Source organism: Alligator sinensis, unplaced genomic scaffold, assembly GCF_000455745.1.
Source record: "Alligator sinensis unplaced genomic scaffold, ASM45574v1 scaffold323_2, whole genome shotgun sequence".
Classification (NCBI taxonomy): Eukaryota; Metazoa; Chordata; order Crocodylia; family Alligatoridae; genus Alligator; species Alligator sinensis.
This window is the reverse complement of record NW_005842392.1, coordinates 1,280,111-1,301,093: the sequence shown is the minus strand read 5'-3', so window position 1 is coordinate 1,301,093 and position 20,983 is coordinate 1,280,111. Positions and strand designations below refer to the sequence as shown.

The following is a 20,983-nucleotide window of genomic DNA, read 5'->3' as shown; positions in this document are numbered from 1 at the left end:
TTGGGGAGGCTGTTGGCATCAAAACTGTTGAATCCAACCTGAATGGGTTTTACTTCAAGGGAGTGAATTTATTCTGAATGAATCCTTAAACACCTGGGTGAGCAACAGAGGAATCCTTTATTCCTACAAATAGGCAAAGAATGAAAATTAGGCCAGTTTAACTCCATAGGAATCTGGTGTCAAACTCCTTTGGTTCCAGCCGTGCGTGCTGTATGAAGCACGTGTCAGGCCCACACACTGGATCCAGCACAGGGAGCCTGTCTGTGGGCCCAATCCAGACCAGCCCCAGATCCTGTATGCAGGGCCAGTCTGATGTGGGCACTGCATGCAGCATGCACACAGGACTGACTCTGTGTCATATCCAGCCCACACCAGATGGGCTCCATACACTGTATCTAGCACACAGGGCCATAAGCCATCATAGACAACATTTGGCACATAGTACTGAGGACCAGATGACATGGTTCTGTGGGCTGCAAATGACATCTGCAGATCGCAATATGCTTTACAATGGCGCTTAGGTATTCTCTATGCTTATGTGAAGCGTTGCAGAGACAAATCAGCTTGCACAGAATTGCCAATGATGGGAATGGGATGGTTTTGGTGAGATTCACATGTTGGGTAATGCTGTTCAGCCACCGTTATCAGCCTTTAAGTTGAACTAGCCTCAGCTGGAGCCAGCCACACCATGTTGTTACCATCAGCTTTCCCAGAGCTGTGCTACAGTGAACTGCAACTAAGGTTGCAGCACTCGCTTCACCACTAGTGCTGTGGACTGGCAGGTCCAGAGGACTGGACACTGGACTGGGAGTTTGATCTGGGCTTTGCTCTCGACTCTTCCCCTGACTTGCTGTATGAGCTGTAGCAATCCAAGACCTGTGTTTGTGTCTTAGCTTATTGTTCTTATAAAGTGCTTTGAGAGCCACAGGCAAAAATAAATGTTAGAGCTACTAGAAGTTTCAAAGCCCTGTTAGAGGAGAGGGGGTGGGTGGGATGGAGAAGTGTTTCAGAAAAATAGCATCAGTGATTTCTTTACCAAGTGAGGTCAGCAGGTGAACGTTGTCATTTCCCAGCCAAAACTCTGTCAGCCTGTTGCCAAAAACTCTCCTGTACGTACCCCAGTCCCGAAAAAAATCCACTGAACCATCTGCCCTTCTCTGGAAAACCTGCAGTGCAACAAGAGGGACCTGGGTGGGAAGCTGGTCCATGCATTTCATTTTTTTTTGCAGATAGCTTGCTTCCTGAGGATAACATGCTGTGGTAGATTTTATAGCTAACATGCCATCATTTCAACCTTCCTTCCATCATGTCTTCTATAGGAGAGAGAATTAAACAAAAATCTCTTTCAGTGGGACACATCCTTAGTTTCTTACTTTGATCAGGTAATGACCAAATCAAAAACCACAGTCACCTCAATAGGATTGTGACTGTAGTCACAAGTGAAAACTAAACAAGGTAACCTTCCCCTTTAGGGTGCCTATGCTTAGCTGAAGGAGAATGCAATAAATGCCTTAGGATTTGAAGCATCTAAATTAAATTTGACCAACAAAAATCTTTGCACAAGTACGTCCCCTTGTACCTAATGGAGTTGTTTTACTAGATTCTGTACAAACATTGTCTGTGCAACTTCTCTTCACCTCCCTTTGAGTCCAGTACATGCAAAGAATGAGCCATTGGTCCTGTGGAAAATGGTGGTTGACTCCGTAATCAAAGACTTTCAGTGCACTGTCAAGGGGGCTGAATTATGTCAAACGCGTGACTGCAGTTTGTATTACACCTCTGAGGATTCTTACTGATGCACATGCTTTATCTTAATCTGCAGTATGGACTGAGAAATTATCTCTGAAGAATATGAGGTGTGTGTGAACATGCTAAAATAAGGGGGTGCATATGTTATACTAAACCTGTCCAGTGCAGTTCATACTCACAATGTTTCAATTTTCTTCTGACTTTGCTAGGAAGGAGATCTGTAGGATATGGGATACTTGATACAGGTCATTCAGTCGCATTGCATTTGGGAACTCAAACTTCTATTTAACTAGAGTCATTGGAGACCAAGTCTTCACCTCATGAATCTCCAGATCCTACTAAAATGTGCACACCTTCGCCATTGAAAAAATGCTGCTGATTTTGGAATAATACCCGAGTAGTTAGGCATCCTATTGCCATAGGTGGAATCTGCTGGAACAATAGGCTGGTAGCATTAGACTACTAAACAGTGCCAATAACTTACAGACATTATCTTTAATTAGACAGGACACAAGCTAACATGAGAAATTGCAGGCTGTGCCTGATGCGTTTCCAGAACTCTTCTTTCAAAGTGGTGGTCCCGTAGCACAAGGTCGGTGCCAATACTTAGAGTCCAACAAGACGTCAGAAGCCCTAAAGCAACCCTAGAAAAAGATCACATCGTTCCAGTGCATTTATTTAAGTGGAAGAAAGGGATTGGTTAGCGGAGAATGACCCCAACAGATCCGAGATCTTCAGAATGTGTTGGAAGGAGCCATGTTAGGAAATGCTACTAGTAGCTAGTTTCTTTCACTCACCTGGGCAGGTGTCCTCAGCCTCACAAACTACCGCTACTAGACAGAGAAAGGCAAGGAAGGTTTGCCTTGCAACTCTCCCCATGCCTGGTGCTGGTGTCTGCAAGAGAAACTTTACTTGACAATCCTCTCCTCTCCTATAACATTTAGCTGTTGAGTGTCTCTTTATATACTCTCCAAATAAGTTAGTTAAAGTAACCTCTACTTCTTTAAGATCAGCAACTCTCATCCATGCTCCACCTCCCAGCTTCTGCTGAGATTAGCTATTCAGAAGATTTGGTATAAGTGTGTTGTTACTTAAGCCCAAAATAACGCTATGTGTATTCTCCTAGAGACAGTTTTTCTTTTTCTTCATATCAGAGGTTCTTACGATGGATGACTTTGGATGGCGATATCCCTCTCTCCCTGTCCCCATCATTTTGACATGAGAGAGAGAGATCCCCTTTTCCTACTGTTCCTATGTCCAAATCCTGAAGGTTAAACTGACTTGAACAACGAGAGTTTCTTGTGGAACCATACCTTCAAGAGGGAAGCTGTCAATGATAGGTGCTAACTGTTCCCAGCCCTTTTGGTCTCATTGATCCTGCAGCAACAAAACCACTTTTAGCTAAGCAATCTTAAATACAAGATGAGGTTTCCAAAGATGTTATCCAGTTTAGTATGAAAATGGTCTCAAAGCAACACCCCAGATTTGAGAGAGTGAAGATTCTCCCCCCATCCTCCTCCATAAATATGAGCCTCTGTTTGAATATCCTTCCTTTACTGTATGAACCCTAGGGATAATAAAAGCTATTGCCAAGGCTGACTGGATTTTGTTCCATTCAATTTTTTGACAGAAAGCTGGGATTTTTGTTTTAACTAAATGAAAATAGTCACACACTTTAAACTATTTTGGCACAAAATATTTCATTCTGAAAATGTTGGTATAATTCTCATGTCCCCATTCTCTTCTGACCAGAAACCGTCTCTTGGTGGCATACTGTGTCGCTTTTCATTTGGAGAGGGACAGGAGATGTAGTCCAGTCAGAGTCTGATCCAAAAAGGTGAATGGAAACATAGGGTACCTGAACTACTTTTTCCATGAGGCAATGTAGAGCAATTCTTTTACAGAAAAAAATATGTTTAAGGCCCAAACTTTTCAATATTTACAGTGAAGCTTAAATTTATGTTGGAAGGGAAAAATATTGCTCAGACAACTCTATTTGCACTAAATATTTGGGTATGTCACTGTCGCAGGGCACCTCGGTGCTCCTGCTCCTAGAGAGTGGAAACTGCCAGGGAGAGAGAGCCCTGGCAGGACATAACGAGCACAGCTGTGGGTTGCCCTGGCAACTAATGAGAGTCAGCTGGCCGGAAGGGGCAGGGCTTGGCCCTTATAAAGCCCAGGGCTGAGGCTAGGCTGGCAGTTCCCTGCCAGCAACCACAGAGGCAGGAGCTAGGAGGTGAGCATTGTAGGAACTGCTCTAGCTGACTGAAGGAGGGCAGCTCGAAGAGGTTTGAGGACCATGGTTAGGCGACGTTGAGTTAAGTTGTGGCCAAGAGGCTGGTGTTTGGTTGTGGTTGCTTATTACACCGGTGGTTTGGGTGAGGCTATAGGGGTGGAGGAGGCCTCATAGGGGGCTCATGGTAAAGTGGGGAACCCGGTGCCAGTGAGGGTGCACTAGGCCCTGAGAGTTGCAGGGCAGAGTCGTGGGGTCAGTGAAGCTCAGAGAGGAGCGGCTGAACCCCAAGGGACCCATGGGGGTGTGGGGCCCTAGCGCCAGCGAGGGGGCAGCATACTCAGAGGGAACCCCAGCGGTGTGGGAACCCCGGCGCTAGTGAGGGCACAGTATCCTTAAAGGGGCCTCATGGCCGAGTGTGAGGACCCCGGCACCCAAGGGGGGGTGCAGCAAGCCCCAGAGGGGGGCTGTATTATTAGGAGCCCAAGAGTGGGTGTAGCAAGCCCCAGAGAGGGGGCAGTATTGTTGAGGAACCCTAGCGTGGGCACAGCAAGTGCTAGAGAAGGGGGACTATTGAGAAGCCCAGGGTGGGCGTAGCAAGCCTGGGTAGTAGGCTAGTGCTGCAATAGACCTCAGACAGGGGCAGGGTGCTGCGGTGGACCCCGACGAAAGGGGTTAGCAGTACAGAGCCCAGGAGAAGGGCAAAGTGTGGCGGTGGTCCCCGGCAAAAGGGGATAGCAGCACAGTGCGCCCAGAGGAGGGAGGTTAGCAGTGCGGTGGGCCTAAGAGATCGGAGGGCTTGGTAATAAGTCCCAGAGCAGACAAGGGTCCTGGAAAGGGACGACACTTTAGAGAAGGCCTAAAGTCGGCCTCGAGAGCCCCAAGAGAGGGGCAGTATATTAGAGAGAGAGCCCGGAGTGGGCACAGAGAGGGGGAGCCCAGGAGGGGGCACTTCCATAGAGCATATGGAGTAGGCCCGAGGGAGCAGGTGAGTTGATTTGTGACAGGACAAGGTCCAGAACATCTGCGAGGCTTGGGGCGTGGTATTAGGGGTTGGTAGAAGCCACGCATGGCCCTAAGGCTAGTGTGCCTGGGGAGCACCCGTTGTACAGGGAGACCCTGGGGGGGGGTCCAGGAGAACATGGGGGACCACGGAGACGGAGGTCCTGATTAGCCGTGCCCAAGGAGGTGTAAGGCAGCCTCCCGAACTTACTGAACATCAAAGATGTGGCGGGGAAGAATAAGAGGGTGCCCTTGGGCCAGACTTGACACGGTGAGAGGGACCTCAGGGAGATCACGGCACTCCTGTGGGACCCTGCCGCGACAGTCACTATGATAAATATCTTACCGCACTGTCAAAGAGTTTATCCCTATCTTTTATTATTTAATTTCTTACTATTTATTCTTTTATTTTATATACTTGGAAAACATCTATGTTCTGCAAGGAGTAAGTTTGCTTGACAGCCTGAAATATTGTCATTTCAGGTGGATGAACTTAGAAGAGAGAACTAACTCATAATTTGCTGTACTAAAAATACTGATATTAGGTCAACTTCCTGTACAGGGTTTTGGGAAATGTCAGCATCATTCAAATTGAAACTTAAGTTTTTTTGGAAAATGATGCTAGTTGTACCAACACTGTTTCTCATTGTTGCATAGAAGTAATAAGTAACAGCAGTATTCCTTCCCCCCCCCCCCCCCCCCCCCAAATGTGGGGAAAATAGAAAGGTCATTGTGGAAATTAAGATCTCTTAACTTAGTATTTGATCAGGACAAAGACAAAAATCAGTCTGGAAAAGTCTTTTCTGTAAGGAAGAAAACATATCTTAGGAAGGTGGATCAGTTAAGGGTGGTATAAAGTATGTGGGAAGAGAGTAAGGACCTTGTTACACTTTATGCTGTAAGCTGCACAAATATTAATTGGCTTAGTGTTGTTCAGCTTAGTGGAATAGTTGCATCTTGGGGCAGGGGTGGGTAAAATGGCAGATCCAGTCCACCGCTGGGCTCCATTTCCCAACAGCCCCGGGCCACATGGCCCCCTGGCCAGTCTCCATGGAGACCCTGGGATTATGGGGCCATGACAGCATGGGGCTGCAGAATTGGAGCTCTACTCCACCCCAGCCCTGGCCCTGCAATCCTGGGGACTCCATGGAGACTGGCTGGGAGCTATTTGGGCAGAGAGTTGCTCTGGCTTTTTAGGCAGACACAGCACAAGATCAGGGCCAGTACTGGCGCAGAGCCACAATCTGCTCCCTGCACACCCCTGCTCGTGGAACGTGCACTTCTTGCAGAGGCATATGGGCAGTGGATTGTGGCTCTGCCCCAGCCCCAACCTCATGCTGTCACCTCCCCAAGATCCCAGGGTCCCCTCAGCCCCACCCATCCATCTTGTTCCCAGCTGTGGCCCCATCCCAGCTGCTGAGCAATGCACCCCACATGGGTCCCGCCTTTAGTGGTGGAGGCAGGCCAGATGGGCTGGGGTGCCCAAGCAGCGGGGCTGGGTTCAGTGGCAGCAGCCAGAAGGAGCCATCGCCACAGGGGCTGCTGGGAAATGGAGCCCGCTGCAGACTGGATCCAGCTCATGGGCCGGATTTTGCCCACCCCAGTCTTGTGGAGAAAAACCGCCTCTGACTGGCCTTCACCTGCACAGACATAAGCCATGCATGGGGGGGGGGGGGGCGGGGGCCCCCCCCCCCCCCAACTGGCCCTCACCAGCTGGGGAGTGGGGGGCAACAGCTGGTGCCCCCCTGAGACCGTATGGGTGCCAAGAGAAGTGCCAGTGGCACTTCTGAGTTTTCCCCCCAGCACCTCCGGTTTGCTGCTGGCACTTTGGTCCCTCCCCTGGTTAGTGATCGGCCGCCACTGGTGCCCTCCCAGGATCGGGAGGCACCAGTCGCCCATGTGTACAGATGTGACTTACTACTAAAGGCTTGGTGAGCAGGGGCAGGACTGGCTCGCTATATGTATTCAATGTATGCTGGATAATTCCATTTGAAGAGCGAGCTGGGTGGGTAGGAGGCAAATGGGGATTTTCCAGAGATAAATCAATTGAAAAAGAGAGCATGGGGAAAGTCCAGAGAGCTAATGTGATGGTTAAATAAAGGGAAGGGGTCTGTAAATATTCCTGTGAATCCTAAAGCTGAGCTCTGGGGTGCGGTGCTCACTCTGCCCAGCCTCCCCAGGCAGAAGGACACCAAGGTTGGCCCTGCTTGCCCTGACTCGGGAGAGGCCACTGAATTTAGGGATGCTGGACTTCAATTTGGGCAGAATAGATGTGTGAAGCTGCTAAAGCTTAATGGGCCAGGAGGAAAATTAGGCAGATTAGTGTGAATCCTGCTGTGGAGTGGTATAACTTTAAGACAAATACCAAGTGCTAAGCCACTTAAAATGTGCTAATGTGCAGCCAATCCAGGGTTTAAGAGCTCCAGAAGCCACCTAAAATGACCATGTAACAAGGTGCTAAAATGGGGATAGAATCAGAAATAGGGCTGGGGGACAGATCTCTCAAGAGAGGAGGCGGCCAAAAGGCAGGGTATGGGCAGAGTGCTGCATGTAACTTATTCCTTTGTTTATGAGCATCTTCTCTCACACCAGAAGTGATACCTGCAGGTGGATTGTGTTGTCACAGAATCTGATTCCCAAGTAGGGGCACAATAAAATGTACTTCTAGTTCACAATTGCCCCAGCAGAAAAGTGCAAGATTTATGTACTTGGCATGAGACTTTTCAGAAAAACAAAAGATTTTCTTGAAAATTTGCATCAGTAAGCATGCTAAAGTTATGTCTGAGAAGTTCCTAGAGAACAGAATTACTGGGGGAAAGACTTGAGTTTCAAGTTTAGGTGCATAACGGTGGGAACCTGGAGTTTTTATGTAAGTATATACATTAATGTTAGGTTCAAAGCACTGCTTTCTAATAACTGTGAACAACTGCCGTTGGCTTGAAATGAAGAGCTATTCAGGTTTAGAGAAGTACAGGTCAAAACAAAAACAAGGTCAGATGCAGGGAAGTGTCATAGGTCTTCAGGAAACATTAAGTTATGTTATAGTAAGCCAATATTATTAGAGGAACTGAAAATGATCTGCAGAGCAAATATGATGACCCAAATCTCAGGAAACAGCAATAACAGACCCACTACTTTTTTGAGTCCCAAGTTATATCCTCCTTGTTTGAAGATATATTGTCACATAAAATGTGGTCATGGTTAGCAGGCCAACTGCACCCTGGCTGTACCCACACGTCTCAGGACTACAACCCCACCTCTATTGAAGTATTTTTTTTCATCCACCCTTGGAGGCCAGGATGTGGGGTATGGACTATGACTAATTTCAGTAGGTCCAATTAGACTTTGAATGGTATGGGAGCCTGTGATAGCATATGTTTGTAATGACAGAGAGCGCCATCATCCTTCAAACAAAGCCTTCTTTATTCATTCCATGTAGTTACAAAAGATGTAGTGCATAAAGTAAAAGCAATAAATGGCTGATGTGCATGGTATAGCTTACACCTTAATGACAACCTAATTTTCCTTATACCTCTGGAACCAGTGGCAGGTTCATGGAAGGGCAAGAAGAGAAGCAATGGATAGTAAAGGTGGCATTGATCCCTAATTTGTATCATAATGAGGAGAGATCTAGGTCACTCAGGGTGACATTTGAGCTTTAGCTTCTGACTCTAGCAAGGTTCTCCCAGCAGAAACCATGTTTATTTCAGCAGAAGCCTCAAAAGCAGCTTGCACTTCTTGCAAAAAAGCACCAAGGAGAGCAAGAAATACATCTGCGATGTATACTAAGCAGGCCTGATTTTCATTTCGGAGACCTTGTAGGAATACTTGTCCCCATGGCCCTGGACCCAGATCACGCCATGATTAGGGCGATCGTGGGCTCCATGCAGATATTCCCCATTCAGGTTAGACTTCAGACAGGCATTGAACCACCAGCCTCCGTGCACGGTGCTGGCACAGTTGCTTGGATCCAGATCGTTGTCCTGATCTTTGCTTGAAAACATCATGTTGTTGTGGTAAGTCAGTGAATCCCCTGTAATAACCAAAGATCAGGGACAGGGTTTAAATGCAAGTTAAATTGTCATTACCCTTAATTTTGGGCTGCTCAGTCCAAAGGGATTAGTTAGATGTTGCATAAATAGGCACAGAAATCCCCTACCCTCACATGATTTTATTGCAGTGCTCAAAGACCTGCATATTCTGGGCTTGTATCAGTATTTATTTATATATGTGTCATATTGGAGTAATTCCACCAGCTGGTTTATAGTGGGTATGTGAGAGCCCAGAATTGAAAGGTTCAGTCTCCAAATAGTGGGGGCTGTGCTTAAACTTGTAAACTATGAAAATTAACTGTGATTGGGGATAGACACACAAGGGAAAAACAAATGGCTGTTTCCTGGTCCTATTGGTGTGAATTTTAGGGGTCTGGGTCATAACAGTTGAACCCATAGAACTGGTTCTGCATCTTTTTCCATTGGATGTGCCTGTTCTGCTTCCACTCAGTATTATCCCTCGCATGTCCCCCACCTACCTGCATCACCAGCAGTCATGTTTCCTACAGTCAGCTTGTACTTGTCAGACTCTCCGGAGATACTGAACGATCCGTACTTAGCAAAAGTCTTCTTGTTTTCAAAGTCTTCGAGGTCGACGCGCAGCTCATTGGCTCCTGTTGAGCACAGGAGCAGAGTAAAAATGCTGGTGACTTCCATTGCCATCTGCTCACTCTAGGGTCTCTTCTGACCCTTACCCATCCAGACAAGAACTATTCACTTAACCCTGAGGAGTTCAGCCTGGGATGCTTTCATTGACACAGTTTCCAGCCTCCCTCTTGACTTTCCATTGGCAGGGGAAACCCAAAGAGGAAATTGGAGCCAGTAGTAGTGGAGGCTTTAAGGTTTACTAATTTGTAGCAGAACAGCCTACTATGCATTTATGTAGTACTTCCTTTTGCAAGTACTAAATGTAATGTGCAGTAGGCACCGCTCATTAATGAATTTCTAGATGCACCCAGTGTTGGCTACTGTGGGGCTGGTACAGATTTTATGAAAACTTGGGTTTGGGATGTTTGTTATGAATGTACAAATCTTTATGGGGAGCCAACTCTTGCCTGGTTTCCTGAGTGTTGCATGGGTCTGTGGATCACATGCTGCACTTGGAAAAATTGTGCTGTAAGGAACAGCTAGTGGGAATGGAGCAGCCTCTTCAGCACAAAAGGTTTAAAATGAGGGGTCCAGTGGGCACTGGATTGTATGCCCTATCTGGGCTCTGTCCCCAGCTCCATCCCAAGCCTGCTGTATAAAATTGGGCAAGCTAAGACACTTCTCTGTGCCTTCAATTAAGTGCAGTGAGTCTTGCCCACCTGTGTAAAGCACTTTGAGATCTGCAAATGAAGATCACTTTGCTGTTGCAACTAGAAGGGCTACAAATCCCTCTGAGCCAGGTTACACGGGAAGGGTGGAGTAGGATAAAGAAAAGTTGAGGACTCTTACCAAGTGATGTCAGCAGGTGAATTTTGTCATTTCCCAGCCAGAAGTCTGCCAGCCGGCTGCCAAAGCCTCTCTGGTATGAATTCCAGTCCCGAAAAAAATCCACTGAACCATCCACCCGTCTCTGGAAAACCTGCAATACAACAAGATGGACTCGGGTGAGAAGCTGGTTGCATTCATTTTATTTCTGTGTAAACAGCAGCTCCGTCCCTCTGCTGTCAATTTTCCTAGCAAAAGTCGCCCTTTAGCTGCAGGCTAGTGGGAATCGGAATACACTAAACCCCATATTTTAACTTCCTTTCAAACCACACTTTTAATTCCCACTGCCATACTGTGAGTCTGTCAACTGGGCAAAACCCTGAGGGGGTTTTTGGGCTTTTTGGGTTTTTTTTTTTTTTTAACTCTTTTCTGATTCATTCGTATTCTAGTTTTCTTAACAGGAGTGAAAACTGAATAAGGTTAACTTCCTTTGCAGAGAGCCAGAACTGCCATCTACAAATTTACAGAACACTGGTTGAGAGAGAAGACCCAGTGGATCCTGTTTGCAAGAGAATGTCCAATAAATTTTTATCATATTCTTTTCTTACTTACAATCCACCCACCACCATCTGTATGCATGTCACACATTACAGTCATGGCCTTGCTGTCCTGGGGGTAGATGGTGTACCAGCCACTCAGCACGTACCCTTTGGCTAACAGCTCCTTGCAATTCTTCACACCTGGGCAAAAGAAGAATGAAAGAATCTAGGCTGCTGGTTCCTGACACTGTTAGACTCTCGAACTCAGAAAACCCTGCCTCTTAGTTTTCACTCTTTTTTTTCCTCAATGACAGAAAAATAATTGGGCAATTTTTTTGTTGCAAAAACCAGAAATGACCACAAGTCAGAATGTTTTCGACCCTATGGATCTCTGGGTTTATCTTGTGAATCATGTTTGTATATCAAATAGGGCTCTCTCTGTCAGGCACCTGTTGCATTCTTTAAAGGATCTTAAGGCATTCCAGGGGGCCACAGCGCTCTGGTTGAGAAGGGCTGCTGTGGCCTATACTAGAGATGAATAGTTTGAATGAGTCAAAAGTGGTATTCTGATACCTTACTGTCTGGAGACTTTTATGCCTGGATTTCTATAATGACAAAATAAAAAAGCATGTTTGAGCAGGATGAACATAACTAGATTTTATCCATAGAGAGAAGTTCTAAAAGATGGTAAAACAAATTTTGCAATGTTAATGGAAGTGGATTCCTCAGCCCTTGACTGCAAACTTCAGGAGTCAATTTATAAAACAGGCCCCACTGTTTTGGTAACTAACTGCTGACACAGAGCTAACCTGTGACTGTTCAGGTAGTGGACCGTGAGTGCCTGGGCTGACCAGTGCTGATTTAAGGCTACCTAGATCTGGCCAAGTTCTTACATCAGCAGCTCTGTTACGGATCTTACAATCGAGTCCCAATCTCACAAATTACACCAGATCTGCGGGGCTTCTGCAAAATGTTCAGTTTCTGTCAAAATTCTTTTGGTGGGTCCCTGCCCTGTGAAGTAAGGTCCTTGGAGTAAGATAAGGGAACATCCATCTCATGCTCACATGCTTTACAGAGAATGTTTCCTGCACAGGTGGGAAGGAGCTGGATGACAAACTCAAAAGAAACAGATTGAAAGCTGGAAAAAATTGTGTTCTAAGCAGCGATTTAGTTCCAGCTGTAATTATTACATCCCAAATATTTTACAGGAACAGTAAATATTAAATTATAGAAAGAGCAGGATATCAGCTCTATAGAAGGAAGAGCAGCTCTAAAAGGAAGCAGCATCTTTTCAAAGGTGCACTGAAAAAAATGTTTAAATACAAGATTGACACATTAGGACTTCATTTTCCTTTTCGCTCCAGTAATATAAAGCAACTGTAGAGTGAGTGCAAGTGTAATTTTACTCGCATGTGAAGGCCCCTGTAGGCTGCCAGGATAGTGTAAAGTGGCCTTGGTAAGAATAAAGATCAGGAACAAGGCGAGTGGGGGTTTCACTTGGATCCACCCCCTGACCCAACATTCAAGGACCGTATACAAGCATCATGTGGAAGGAGATGTACCCATTTATTGGCATGTCACTGGCAAGTCTTCCAACTCGGACCTTACCTGCATCCCCATCGTTATGTCTGGAACTAGCATTGGTACAGTTCTGCCAGCACTAACCACAGCATAAACCTTGTTGCAAATAGTGTCCAACTGTTTCATAGCACTATGCTAGAGACACCTGATCTGTGTCCCTACAACTACTTTCACCATTAGGGAGGCTCCCTTGTGCTGATTTTTTTCAGCGGACAATTACTCTTAGGGATATTAAGTGAGTGAAAGTCTAGGGGTGCATACAGATGTTTGTGGAGGTTAGATAGACTTAAAAAATAGCCACCTCCTCTTAGGTAAGTCAGGATGGGAGGGACTATCTGTTGGGGGATTGGTGGGGGGAGGCAGGGTCTCCAGGAGTGGGCAGAGGGATGGGGGGGGGGGGGGCATTGCTGGGATCTGGGAGGGTTTGGTGGGATTAGAGGGGCTTGCAGGAGAGGTGAGGGATGGGGTTCTCTCTCCCCCCACCCCATGAGACCAGGGGTTATTTTGAGCCTACTTACCCCCACCCCCAGATGAACACCCCCCTCCATCCTGCCCACTCCAGCCCACACCAGGACTTGCTTGGTTCCCATCTCTGGCGAGCACTGGCACAACTGTCACTGGGAGCAGCTTGTGGGATGGGGGTTTAGTGGGCGGCGGGTTGCTGTCTGACTGGTCTGTTGTGGGGGTTGCCCATCTGTGGATGGGGGGAAGGGCCAGGGGGTAAAAATAGCCCTGTGCCACGGGGCAGGTAGGAAAGTGCAGCCCTGAGGCTGGGGCCCCCAGCTGGGCTTTGGCTGCTCTGAGACATGTACACAAGTTCAAGACAGTTACATTGATCTCAAAAATGGTGAACCTCATCTAAGTTAGACTACCTCAGAGGCAGGGTTAACTTAGATTGGGTCAGCCACTTATAGACTGATTTTACTGTTCTGAACTTGCGTACAGTTTGCACTTAGTTCACCCAGGTGTGGATCTTACAGTGCTTAGGTGGATCTAAGTTAGATTGGGTGGGCATTTTGAATGTGATCTAAACTTCCGCTCACCTCCCCGAATGTCTCTACCTTACATAAGCGATGGAGCTGGTTGTCGTGTGAATTAAACGAGCGCCGTTCGGTATTTTACCTTTCTCTTCTGGCAGTCCTGGGGGTCCCTGTGGTCCTGGGGGTCCCTGTGGTCCTGGAGCTCCCCGTGCTCCTGGAGGTCCCCGTTCTCCTGGAGCTCCACGGATGCCTACAGCCACAAAAGATTCGGAATAAAAATGTAAGGTGCAGGTTGGGAATATTTCACCGGTAAGTTGAGAAGGTGGGGAATGTGTTAAAACTGCTCCCAACCCCAAATGAGGGTTAGCTTTGTCTTATGCCTGTTGTTACAACTCTCCACTTGAACAAACTTATGCTAAATCTTTGGGATTTCCTCCCAGCTACACATGCATGGCCAGATATTTTGATCTTTAGCTGTTGCTAAAGGCAAGGTCTTACCAACAGCTTAGATTTGTAAGTGTGGCTATCACTCAGTTTTCAAAGAAAAGGGCAAGGGAGCCAAGCAAGTGCCTTTCCTCAGCCTGGGCATCTTGGCTTAATTGAGCTTTTCAGTCCAAGATCAACAGAACCAAGATTCTGCCCATCTACAGGGAGAAGTCAGTCATTGCAGACAAGAGAAGTGCACAGCACCTGCATAGTTCTCTACATCTTCAGAGGGATTTACAAACACTACCAGAGCCTGACAGCGCCCTGTCATGTGAGATCAGTAGCCGGAACTGACCAAAAATTGGAAACTCAATTTCCTGAAATATACTTGAAATTGGTAGTGCTTTCTTTTCTAAGGATTCAGAAAGGGAAAATTGTTTATTTAAAAAAATCACAAAATTTTGAATTCTTATTTTCCAGTTTCCCTTCCTTTTCTGTTTTTAATTTCCTTTTGAGCCGTGATGGTCATTCGTTGTCCCACTTTTCCATTTCCTTTTCCTTTGTGTCATTTCTGAAAAATTAAAGTGGAAAAATTCCTCACATGTGGAAAGGTTTCAGTGTTACAGATTTCCCATTCTTCCTTTTACCACCTTGTGGCATATCTCAAGTTGAGGAGTTTTTGAGATGTTAATAACTGAAGAAAAACAGAAAATTCAGCATAGGTAAAAATTATTGTAGTCTATCCTTTCCTGAAACAAAGGAGGGGGCTGGGAGGGAAGGAATAATTTAAATTTAGGAACAAAATCAATTTTTGAAGGCCAAAGTAGAACAGCAAAGTATATTAGGAAGTACATTGTCATGTTATTCAATAATTTTCTATTGAAAAAAACAGTAGTTTTGTTGAAGGCAATATTTTCCTCTGAAAAAATCGACTTCAGCCACTCTATAGGTAATGTTATCGGTCCTGATTTTAGACTAGGTTGAAATCAAGGTTTGGACTTGTGTGACTTTTCCAAGTTCTCAGTGCAAGCCAGTGACAATCTGAGAGAGACCTCGGACAGTCTCACTGACAATGGATCAAGAAGTTGTGAACAGCATCTCCGTAGCTGTCCTAGGCTTCACCCTGTAATACCACACTGTGTTTTCTGCTTCAATGCTGTGCTACTGCCAGAGCGACAGACCAGGAGGTAGTGGTCTGTATTCCAGGCTGTGGTTGGTTTAGATGCTAAATCATTTTAGCGAGGGAAATGTTGTGTTCCTTACTGTTTGCAACTTCTGGCTGTGGGTTGCAGGATTCTCCTGAAGTGCCCTTTCCTCTGAAATCTCAAAGGTAATGAATTAGAGATAGGATTTAGAAATATCCCAAGGCTCATACCTGGTGCTCCTGGGAAACCAGGCATTCCTGCAGGTCCTGTTTTAAAAAAAAAATAGGAAGAATTAGTGGAAACACTATGGTCCTGATTCTGGAGTGGAAAATCAGGCTCTGTGGAGTCAGCTGTTCCTCATAGTCACAGTCCTGCTCTGGAGACTACCCAGAGACACTGTGCAAGCAGGCGCTCCAGAGCACAGCTCACCTCCTGCAGAGCCTGGGAAGCAGAGCCATTGTTCTGCCCACGCAGGGATTGCAGGAACTGTCCTCCTCTGTCTCTGTGGCTGGCCACCCCCATTCACTCACTACATTGCCCCAAAAACCAAAGCCCTCTGGAGTTGGTGCTGCCTTGTGCAAAACCAGGCCTTTCACTCCCATCCACAGCAGTGAGAGGAGCTGGCCAGTCCAGCCAGTGCAGCATTTACTGGTTTCAGTTTGGACTTGCACTACAGCAAGTGAAAAGAGCCCATGCCCATTTGTACATCCACATTAGGAAAGATGAGATGGCTAGGCTGTCAAGGCTCTCCCATTTGACTACTGTGCTGATTGAACAAAGCTCTCCTGTGCCTGCTAGCACTTTCCCTTATACCTTGGTGCCTCTTCTGCCATGTGGAAACCTGGAGAGTCCTTTCATTCTGCAGCCCCAAAAGAATGAGAAGTAATCACAGATTGTTTTACCTGGTGGTCCTGGCTGGCCTGGAATCCCGCTGAGCCCTGGTGGTCCGCGGGGCCCTGGAAAAACAATGGCTCCAGATTAATTTTCTGCAGGTGAACATAGGGAAGTATTTTTAGAAAGAACTGGGGGAGGAAGAAGTGGAGGTGGCAGTGGGGGAGGAATTGGTGCAGGGATGTGATTTGGATAGCAGCTGTGCCATGTCTGAGATGCTTCTAATGACACTTGTCACTTAGGATATGCCTATACTACAGACAGCAGCGGAGCACAGACCCATCTCAGCTACCCCTAAACAGGCTGGCATGGATACTGCAAGCAGTCTAGCTGCAGCACACAGACTGCAATGCCAACTAAGCTACTTTCTTAGGGTAGGTTAGGCTGTGCCGAGTTCCAGGCTGCCACAGATAGACTGCTGCCAGGACTAGAGCTAGCTCCCTTAGATCTGGGACAGGAGTTCAATAAATCAATTTAACCTAAATCAGTTAAGCCTAAAACTGCGTCCATCCAGGCTTATCTTAAACCAGATTTGGCCATTTTGAAAGCAGTTTATGGGCATTTGACTTCCGTTGTGTTACAGATTTGAACTGTTCTCTGCTCACTTATACCAGTTTAGGTGTAATTTCTGTCCCTGGGCTCAAAGCTCACTCTTTACACTACCCTGATGGCTAGGGAAAGGCATTAAAAAAGCTGGAATCTGAATTGATTCAATCTTTGCAGGTTAGTCTAACCTGCCTAGGTTGAACTGATTTGTAACAGTACAGACATTCCTTGTGGACTGAGGAAATGTGGGCACATGCCTGCAGTTACTTACGGCAGGGGCCAGGAGGTGCTAGACCCTGCTCTTTGCTGCAGGGAAGCTGTGCTGAAGGACATGGCCAGCCCGGGCTGAACTAGCCAGAGCGGGGTTTAATTCCCCTCTCTCTGTCCCACCGGCAGGGACCTGAGCTGGGTCTGCCGAGCACTCCCCTCTCAGCATGGCCCCCTGAACCAGAGGGAGCAGGGAGAAGTGTTATTCCCCCTTCTACTCCCACTGCCCCCAGGGAACCACAGCCCGGTCTGGCTGCCGCCACCACTCGCTTCCTGCTTGGGGCAAGCGGTGGAATAACCCCACTCTGCCAGATGCTGGAGGGAGGGGGAATAACCCTGGTCTCTGCCCCCCACCTAAAGGGCCCTGCCAGCTAGCATCTGGCTGTGCTCATGCCCCGCCACTGCAGTGGCAAGGGGGCAGGGCCCTTGATGGGGGCAGCAGCCCCTGTCATAGTGTTGGGGAGCGTAAACTGCTTCTCGGTGGGGGGGTCCCTGCTTTAGTGCTGACGGAGCTGCCCTGGACTGCATGTGGTAGTACCCGGGTTTGGAGGGGGCCAGAGCCCCCTGCAACACAACCACCACAGTGCACAGCAGCTTTCTCCACTGGAAGAGGCTTGCACATGGGGAAACCATGAGAAGGACTGCTGCCCCCATCATGGTCACTCCCCCCTTGCCCCTCCAGTGTCTGGGAGAGGGTGGGGTCAGACACCAGCCAGCAGGGCCCCTTAGGTGTGGGGCGGGTTATTCCCCCATCTGCCCCCGGGGCACCACAGCAGAATCTGCCCACCCCAGCCACCACTGCCACCACTTGCTCTGCATCCAGGGAAAGTGGCAGAATAAGCCTCTTCCTATCCCCCTCCCTCCAGCATCTGGAAGAGGGGACTTATTCTGCAGTTTGCCCCAGGTACAGAGTGAGTGACAGTGAAGATGGCAGTAGAGGCAGGCAGACCCCACTGTGGTGCCCTGGGAGTACAGGGGGGAATAACCTCACTCCCTGCCTAAGGGGCTGTGCTGGCCAGCATCTGCCCCTGTCATGGTTTCCCCAAGTGCAAGCCTCTTCCTGGCAGGGGGCTATGCTGTGGTGTGAGGAAAGCTTCTGCAGACCGCAGAGGCAGTGGTGGGTCAGAGGGCTCTGGCCCTTTTCAAGCCCCAGTGCTGCTACATGCAGGCCACCTCAGCTCTGCCCACCTTGGGCGCATGCCTGTCATGGCGCAGGGTCCCCAGGGATGGCCATGATGCCCCTAGGGGTACATGACTGTGACTGTGCCAGTTCTGCCCCGCAGATGCATTCTTTTCTTTCCTACCACATCTTGTTGGTATAACTCATAAATAAGGAAGCTGCCCACGAGTTTCTGTTCGGTCACGGTCCTGAAGGACCCCACTGAACCCTGTGGGTTCTTGGACCCCTTGCTGGGTCCCTCTCTTAGTAGATGCCTCACGGGACACCCTAAGCCTTATAGGCTGGATGCATGGCTCCAAAACCTTCCCGTTACCACACCCCATGTCTCACAAGTGGTATTTCAATATTTTCCTTTCTGATGAGGCCTCAGTCTAGCTCGGCCCTGTGTCATCACTGGGCTCTCTGCACCCTGTGTCGCTGTGTCCTCTCTGGGAGTGTGCCCCACCACATGTTGCCTATGTCTGTGTGTAATGTTTGTCCCTAGACGATGTCTGTAGGAAGGACTTGCCCATTAGGGGTGTGCGAAGAGGTTCCTATTCGATTTGGATTCAGCCCAAATCAGGGACAGTGATTTGATTCATTGATTTGGATTACTGTCCCTGATTCAATTTGGCCAAATCTAAATCTGAAGATTCAACGCTGATTTGGAGAATCAGCGATTCAGGCATAGATGCAGCTTTAAATGTTTTTTTCTACATAACTTGACGTACCGGAGTGGCTTGTGATTGCTGTGATGCTGGGGTGCATGGAGCGTCCCACGGGGCGGAGGGGGGACACCATGCACCCCACCATCGAAGCGTTCACAAGCCCCTGCTACCTAGAGGCATGTTTGAAAAACCGTTTAAAGCTGTGTCTATGTCCAAATCTCTGAATCTTTCCAAATCTCTCCAAATCAGTTTGGAGGGTTCCGATTTGATTTGGAGAGATTAAAGGGTCCTCTGATTTGATTTGGATTCGGAGATTCGACCACTGAAGCTTCACACAGCCCTATTGCCCGTGCAATAGTCTTATAGACTAACTGAATCAGAGATGCATAAGTTTTTGTAAGCAATAGCTTATGAAAGCTTATGTATCTCAGATTTGATTACTTTACAAGGTGTAAATCTATGTTTTCTACCTGACTTCAGACTAGCATGGCTAACTACCCGTCCCTTTGCTCAAGTCAGAGTGAGGGAAATGGCCATTATTACGGAGCATGAATGTTGTGTAAAGCAACTTTGCACGACATGATGAGGGTTTTGGGGTGTGTCCAGTTTGCTCCATTCAACAGCGCCCAAAGCAGAATGTACCTGGTGGTCCTGGTGGTCCTGGTGGTCCTGGTATTCCAGGGTGCCCAGGATGTTCTTCATGTTGGGGGCTTTCACGACGTGCCAAGCGCTTCTCTGAGAAAAAGAGGATTCCAGTAAAAAATAAGCCCTGGAAATTGAAGCCTGCTCACAGGGGGGAGCCTGTTTTTCACTGGTGCAGGGCGTCTGCACTCAAGGCTTGCTCTGTTGTATTTACACCAGTGAGAATATTCCTGTTTTTGCCAGCACCTCTAGGTTTCTGTCACTGGAGCTGGCCAATATTTTTTCACCAAAGCATTTTATGTGCCTCATTTTGACTCACCTGTGGCTGTGCAAACTGCTGCCATCAGGCAGAGTAAAGCCAGGAGGGTTTGCTGTGCAGTCCTCCCCATGGCTGGTGCTGGTCTCTGCAATGGCAGCTCCACTCCCGTTCTCCTTTTCAGTTTTTCTTCACCACAGAGCCTTTTATAGGACGATCAAATAAATAAATAAATGAATCCCGACCTCCTTCCCACTGCTCTTAGGTCTCACCCAGTCTCCACCTTCCAGCTGTTTCTCTCTACTCTGCTGAGTCTGCAGAGTTAGTTCCTCCACTGATTTCCTTCACAAGATCTTGTGATTGATTTAGTATCAGACCCACAGTCCCTAATACCTGGCTTTACTCCTGCAGAAAGGGTCAGTGATTCTTCTCTCAAAGCAGAGACTCTCACCAGGGGCTTAACTGAGGAGTTGACTTTACACTGGGCACACTAGGAAGGGCACAAATCTAGTAGACTGGGCACAAAAACCAGAAGGCAGTTGTGTAAGGCATCCACCTTTCATACAGCTTCTCCTCTCACTGAACAGATCCAGCTGGCTTCAGAAAATGACAAATCACTTAGAATCACCTTTTTATCTTCTACCAGGATGTCAGAGCCCAAAAGAGGGTAGTCTTAGAAATACTGAAGCCTGAACCAATGTCTTACCAACCTTTTTGGGTTGAGTGACCCCTTTAGCATTGATGTTGCCTGCCAGAGGAACCTAAGGGCTCCTATACACGTGCAGCGAGGCTGCTCCAATGCACTGTAATGACAGACCATCAGAGCAGACTTAATTAATCGAGTCTGCTGGACTGTGGTAATTACAATGCTCCAGCACACTCCAGTGTCTTGTGTATCAGCGTCCTCACACTGAAAAATGGCAGCAGGAGCACTTTAACTAATTAAAATGCTTCCCTCCCAGAGCACGTGTATAAACACCCTAAATGAATGCTTCAGACTATTGGTCCCTGCCTTTCTTTTCTCAGGCCTGTGCCATCGCATTGCTTTCTCTTTTTGCTGTGTTTCAATCCACTCCACCACATTGTCCCTGCGGTGTGTCCTCCTCTTTCCACTGGATGGTTTTACTGCTTTCTTAACCTGCAGTATTGTTGGCAGTGGGAAGCCTCTGCAAGACCGTTATCTTATCTGTCTACAAAACTGTATTTTCTTCAGGGATCCCTTACAGTCAAGGTTCTCCAGGCGGTGCCACTGAGGTGGCTAACTTAGGGATTTAGTTGACTAACTTTAGTCACCCAGTTTGAAGATTTGATCTCCAATATTGGCCTTAGTACAAGTGACAGTGATTGGCTTCAGGGAAATAATAGGTCAGTTTATAAGAAAATATGAATCCTGAAAGGGGAAGTGAAGTTGTATTAATTGAAATGTGGAAAGAG

The 20,983-nt window shown here is 47.4% G+C and overlaps 2 protein-coding genes across 6 annotated transcripts in view; one reads left to right on the top strand and one right to left on the bottom strand.

Annotated features, from left to right (window-relative positions):
• LOC102381573 (ficolin-1-like) overlaps positions 1-20,983 on the top strand; it is a 41,163-nt gene that overhangs the window by 2,154 nt on the left and 18,026 nt on the right. Inside the window, exons 1-3 of one of the 4 annotated variants that reach the window (XR_324543.2) lie at positions 3,951-3,985; positions 10,511-10,628; positions 10,946-11,086. The exons of 2 other annotated variants lie outside the window; for them this stretch is intronic. The gene's annotated coding sequence lies outside the window, so the exon portion shown is untranslated. Of the gene's footprint in view, positions 1-3,950; positions 3,986-10,510; positions 10,629-10,945; positions 11,087-20,983 lie in introns of those variants that run through there. One more of the 4 variants, XR_003095496.1, reaches the window with a different exon arrangement.
• LOC102377990 (ficolin-2-like) lies at positions 8,386-19,772 on the bottom strand. 2 transcript variants are annotated; one of them, XM_006029686.2, is made up of 9 exons: positions 19,613-19,772; positions 19,294-19,386; positions 16,023-16,076; positions 15,351-15,386; positions 13,692-13,799; positions 11,062-11,189; positions 10,474-10,603; positions 9,516-9,650; positions 8,386-9,017 (listed from the first exon to the last, which is right to left on the bottom strand). In XM_006029686.2, exons 1-9 carry the CDS (start codon positions 19,680-19,682, stop codon positions 8,770-8,772), a joined length of 1,002 nt encoding a protein of 333 aa, XP_006029748.1. In that variant the 5' UTR covers positions 19,683-19,772; the 3' UTR covers positions 8,386-8,769. The 2 variants fall into 2 exon arrangements, with proteins under 2 accessions (XP_006029748.1, XP_025066990.1); XM_025211205.1 differs by lacking the exon at positions 16,023-16,076.